The 5,755-nt window shown below is 47.9% G+C and overlaps 1 protein-coding gene across 1 annotated transcript; it reads left to right on the top strand.

The window, feature by feature from the left end:
- Window positions 1-3,713: 3,713 nt before the first annotated feature.
- Window positions 3,714-5,525, top strand: LOC137519264 (E3 ubiquitin/ISG15 ligase TRIM25-like). Its single transcript, XM_068238161.1, has one exon. The coding sequence runs from the start codon at window positions 3,725-3,727 to the stop codon at window positions 5,513-5,515; it is 1,791 nt and encodes a 596-aa protein (XP_068094262.1). The 5' UTR covers window positions 3,714-3,724; the 3' UTR covers window positions 5,516-5,525.
- Window positions 5,526-5,755: the final 230 nt, after the last annotated feature.

Here is a 5,755-nt window from a genome sequence, read left to right as displayed (position 1 = left end):
AGGTATGCAGTGGCGGGTCCACTGAACAGAACAGGTATGCAGTGGTGGGTTCACAGCACAGGTATGCAGTGGTGGGTTCACAGCACAGGTATGCAGTGGTGGGTTCACAGCACAGGTATGCAGTGGTGGGTTCAATGAACAGGTATACAGTGGCGGGTCCACTGAACAGAACAGGTATGCAGTGGTGGGTTCACTAAACAGAACAGGTATGCAGTGGCGGGTCCACTGAACAGAACAGGTATGCAGTGGCGGGTTCACTAAACAGAACAGGTATGCAGTGGCGGGTCCACTGAACAGAACAGGTATGCAGTGGCGGGTTCACTAAACAGAACAGGTATACAGTGGCGGTTCACTAAACAGAACAGGTATGCAGTGGCGGGTCCACTGAACAGAACAGGTATGCAGTGGCGGGTTCACTTAACTGCACAGGTATGCGCACTGATGCGGTGGGTTCACTGAACAGAACAGGTATGCAGTGGCGGGTTCACTAAACAGAACAGGTATACAGTGGCGGGTCCACTGAACAGAACAGGTATGCAGTGGCGGGTTCACTTAACTGCACAGGTATGCGCACTGATGCGGTGGGTTCACTGAACAGAACAGGTATGCAGTGGCGGGTCCACTGAACAGAACAGGTATGCAGTGGCGGGTTCACTAAACAGAACAGGTATACAGTGGCGGTTCACTGAACAGAACAGGTATGCAGTGGCGGGTTCACTTAACTGCACAGGTATGCGCACTGATGCGGTGGGTTCACTGAACAGAACAGGTATGCAGTGGCGGGTTCACTAAACAGAACAGGTATGCAGTGGCGGGTCCACTGAACAGAACAGGTATGCAGTGGCGGGTTCACTTAACTGCACAGGTATGCGCACTGATGCGGTGGGTCCACTGAACAGAACAGGTATGCAGTGGCGGGTTCACTAAACAGAACAGGTATGCAGTGGTGGGTCCACTGAACAGAACAGGTATGCAGTGGTGGGTTCACAGCACAGGTATGCAGTGGTGGGTTCACAGCACAGGTATGCAGTGGTGGGTTCACAGCGTAGGTATGCAGTGGTGGGTTCAATGAACAGGTATACAGTGGCGGGTCCACTGAACAGAACAGGTATGCAGTGGTGGGTTCACAGCACAGGTATGCAGTGATGGGTTCACAGCACAGGTATGCAGTGGTGGGTTCACAGAACAGGTATGCAGCCAGACAGGAACAAGCTAAGCCTAACTAATCTTTCCCTGAGAGACAGTCTGCAGCAGCTCGCCCTACTCTGACTAATGCAGGCACACGAGTGGCCGTAATGGCCGCCGCTGCCTGCCTTATATAAGGGGGGGTGGGGCTCCAGGGGCTAGTGTAGCCTAATTGGCTACACTGGGCCTGCTGACTGTGATGTAGAGGGTCAAAGTTGACCCTCCATGTGCATTATGGGGCGAACCGAACTTCCGCAAAGGTTCGCCTGCGGGACGCGAACGCGAACCACTGAAGTTCGCATGGAACCGTTCGCAGGCGAACCGTTCGGCCCAACTCTACTGAACACACAGTCACTCAATGACCAAGTTTGTGAGCTTTCGGGTTCCTGACATAAAAAATGTGTGAATGGGAGCAGTTTATTCACCAAGGAAATCTGATTGGCTGTTGTAGGTTCCACCCACTTTCCTGAATATTAATCCCATTCACCCAGTGACCAACTGTGGGAAGTTTGAAAACCCTGCGATTAACAGTCTAAGAATGGCTGCAGTTTACATTTTCCCATTAAAAATGAATGGCTGGAATTTGATTGGCTGTTTTATGCTCCGCCCACTTTTCCTTCATTTGTAACCTCGATCACCAAGTGACCAACTGTGCCAAGTGTGGGGAATCTGGCTTGATTACTGTCAGAATGGCAGCCTTTTACATTTTTCCCATTGACATGCATGGGTGAAATCTGATTGGCTGTTTGTAGCTCCGCCCAGGTGTGCAGGGGGGGACGCGAGACCCCCAGAACGTATCATCCTAGGTAGTAAGGGATCTGTATACCAAGTTTCCTTCAAACCGGTCAAGGTGTTTTCGAGTGACAGCGGCACATACATACATACATATATACATACATACATACACACACACACACACATACAGTACATACATCCGATTTTATATATATAAATTTATATAGCACTGACATCTTCTGCAGCACATTACACAGTACATAGTCATGTCACTGACTGTCCTCAGAGGAGCTCACAATCTAATCCTACCACAGTCATAGTCTAATGTCCTACCATATTATTATTATGTATATATAGAGCAGTGGCATCTTCTGCAGCACATTACAGAGTACATAGTCATGTCACTGACTGTCCTCAGAGGAGCTCACACTCTAATCCTACCATAGTCATAGTCTAATGTCCTACCATATTATTATTATGTATTTATATAGCACTTACATCTTCTGCAGCACATTACAGAGTACATAGTCATGTCACTGACTGTTCTCAGAGGAGCTCACACTCTAATCCCACCCTAGTCATAGTCTAATGCCCTACCATATTATTATTATGTATTTATATAGCACTGACATCTTCTGCAGCACATTACAGAGTACATAGTCATGTCACTGACTGTCCTCAGAGGAGCTCACAGTCTAATCCTACCATAGTCCTAGTCTAATGTCCTACCATATTATTATTATGTATTTATATAGCACTTACATCTTCTGCAGCTCATTACAGAGTACATAGTCATGTCACTGACTGTCCTCAGAGGAGCTCACACTCTAATCCTACCATAGTCATAGTCTAATGCCCTACCATATTATTATTATGTATTTATATAGCACTGACATCTTCTGCAGCACATTACAGAGTACATAGTCATGTCACTGACTGTCCTCAGAGGAGCTCACACTCTAATCCTACCATAGTCATAGTCTAATGTCCTACCATATTATTATTATGTATTTATATTGCACTGACATCTTCTGCAGCACATTACAGAGTACATAGTCATGTCACTGACTGTCCTCAGAGGAGCTCACACTCTAATCCTACCATAGTCCTAGTCTAATGTCCTACCATATTATTATTATGTATTTATATAGCACTGACATCTTCTGCAGCACATTACAGAGTACATAGTCATGTCACTGACTGTCCTCAGAGGAGCTCACACTCTAATCCTACCATAGTCATAGTCTAATGTCCTCCCATATTATTATTATGTATTTATATAGCACTGACATCTTCTGCAGCACATTACAGAATACATAGCCATGTCACTGACTGTCCTCAGAGGAGCTCACACTCTAATCCTACCATAGTCATAGTCTAATGTCCTACCATATTATTATTATGTATTTATATTGCACTGACATCTTCTGCAGCACATTACAGAGTACATAGTCATGTCACTGACTGTCCTCAGAGGGGATCACACTCTAATCCTACCATAGCCATAGTCTAATGTCCTACCATATTATTATTATGTATTTATATAGCACTGACATCTTCTGCAGCACTTTACAGAGTACAGTCTTGTTGCTGATCATGCCTGAAAGGGGATTCCATTATAATTCTTTCTATAATCATACATTATGTCCCTATTATAGTTTTGCTTTATTTGTAAAGTTTTTATTTGATTAAAAGAAAAACCGCTGTGTCATCGTCCCTCCCCCAGGCAAGTAATAAGTAACTGGTTCTTCTGGATTCCGAGAATCAGAGACTTTCACTTTGGTTTCCTGTCCTGCTGCCAGCGATGGCGTCTGCTGATCTGAGTGAGGAGCTGGAGTGTCCCGTCTGTCTGACCATTTATACAGATCCTGTAAGCCTGAGATGTGGTCACAACTTCTGCCGGGTCTGTATTGAGCGTGTGCTGGACCTACAGGAGGGGTCTGCAGGTTATTCCTGTCCTGAATGTAGAAAGGAGTACAAGGAGCGGCCTGGATTACACAGGAACATTGCTCTGAGGAACATAGCAGAGCGTTTCCTGACTACTCAGCCAGATCAGGAGGAGGCCGGAGTCCATTGTACTTACTGTATCCATTCTCCTGTACCTGCTGTTATGTCCTGTCTGCTGTGTGATGCTTCTATGTGTGATAATCACCTGAGAGTCCACAGCAAGGCACCAGAACACGTCTTATGTGCCCCCACCACCTCCCCGGAGACCAGGAAATGCTCCGTCCATAAGGAAATACTGAAGTATTATTGCACTGAGGATGCTGCCTGTGTCTGTGTGTCCTGCTATGTGATTGGGGAACATGTAGGACATAAGATGACGTCACTGGATAAGGCCTCTGAGGAGAAGAAGAAGAAGCTGAGAAATGATCTGCAGACACTGATGGCAGAGACAGAGGAGGCTGAGAAAAGAGTCCAGAGTCTGGAGGAACGCAGGAGAAAAGCACAAGAAAAAGCAGATGGTGAAACAGAGAGAGTCACTGCCCTGTTTAGAGACCTCAGGAGACGGCTGGATGAGCTGGAGAAGAGAGTCCTGAGTGACATCATGAGGCAGGCAGAGATGATGTCACAATCCTATGATGACATCATCAGACAGCTGGAGATAAAGAAGGAGGAGCTGTCCAGGAAGATGCGTCACATTGAGGAGCTGTGTCACATGACTGATCCACTGACTGTCTTACAGGAATCAGACACAGGTGACTTGTGTGACACGGAGGACAGACATGATAAGCAGCTCCATGATGGAGGGGATCTGGATGTGGCCGGCATCTCACACACATTACACACAGGACTAGCTGATATCATGTCTGGGGTAATTGTGCAGCAACATACAGAAACACAGGCCACGCCCCCACTATCCAGGCCATGCCCCCAACCCTCCCCCACCGCACAACACACACAGGCCTATCCACATTCCAGTACAGAGGACAAAGCTCCCATCTCTGCCAAACTCTCCAGGCCACGCCCCCACCCCACCCCCACCGCACAACACACACAGCGCCAGGCTGGGGGGACACATATTGGGGCTGCACAGCAAACATCAGGGCTGCCGGTGTATGCAGACATATTACTGGATGTAAACACAGCTAGTAATTGGCTATATGTATCAGATGACAGGAAAACTGCAACCTGGTCACTAATGCAGAACCGCCCAGAAACACCAGAGAGATTTCAGGATTATATTCCTCAGGTGTTGAGCAGCCGGAGTTTCTCCTCAGGGCGACATTACTGGGAAGTGGATGTTGGGGGATCAGTATTGTGGACAGTCGGGATGTGTTACCCCAGTATGGACAGGAGAGGACGGGAGCAGTCACGGATTGGAGGTAATAACAAGTCCTGGGGTTTGTACTGGGGGGGTAATCAGTACTCAGTGAGACATGACAGGCAAGAGATCCGGTTACCTGATGGGATCCCCAGTGATAGAGTCAGGATATGTCTGGATTATGAGGCCGGGCAGATCTCCTTTTATGCCCTGTGTGACCCCATCAGACACCTCCACACCTTCACTGCCACCTTCACTGAGCCCCTCCATGCTGGGTTATGGGTAGGGAATGGTTGTATAAAGATATGTGGGGGGAGTCAGGGGGTGTGAGAGCTCCGCCCACTGGTGACATCACAGGGAGATGATTGTGATTGGCTGATTGTCCAGGCAAGTAATTACTAGCTGTCTGTGATTTCCAGGGACATTTCCTGGTTTCTGTCCTGAAACGTCACTATGGGGGGGAGGGGGGGGGGGGGGGGGGTTGGGGGGGAGAGGGGGTCGACAGCTGGGTTGCCAATGCCAACATGTCTATACTGCCCCCTTGCTGCAATTTACACAAGCGCATCGCTG

This window comes from Hyperolius riggenbachi, chromosome 5 (assembly GCF_040937935.1).
Source record: "Hyperolius riggenbachi isolate aHypRig1 chromosome 5, aHypRig1.pri, whole genome shotgun sequence".
NCBI lineage: Eukaryota > Metazoa > Chordata > Amphibia > Anura > Hyperoliidae > Hyperolius > Hyperolius riggenbachi.
Note: the sequence above shows the minus strand (reverse complement) of the source record. Positions and strands in the feature narration are given on the sequence as shown.

What these genes read in the sequence shown, in the direction of transcription:
- LOC137519264 (XM_068238161.1), top strand. Translation starts at nt 3,725, where the DNA reads ATGGCGTCTGCTGATCTGAGTGAGGAGCTGGAGTGTCCCGTCTGTCTG.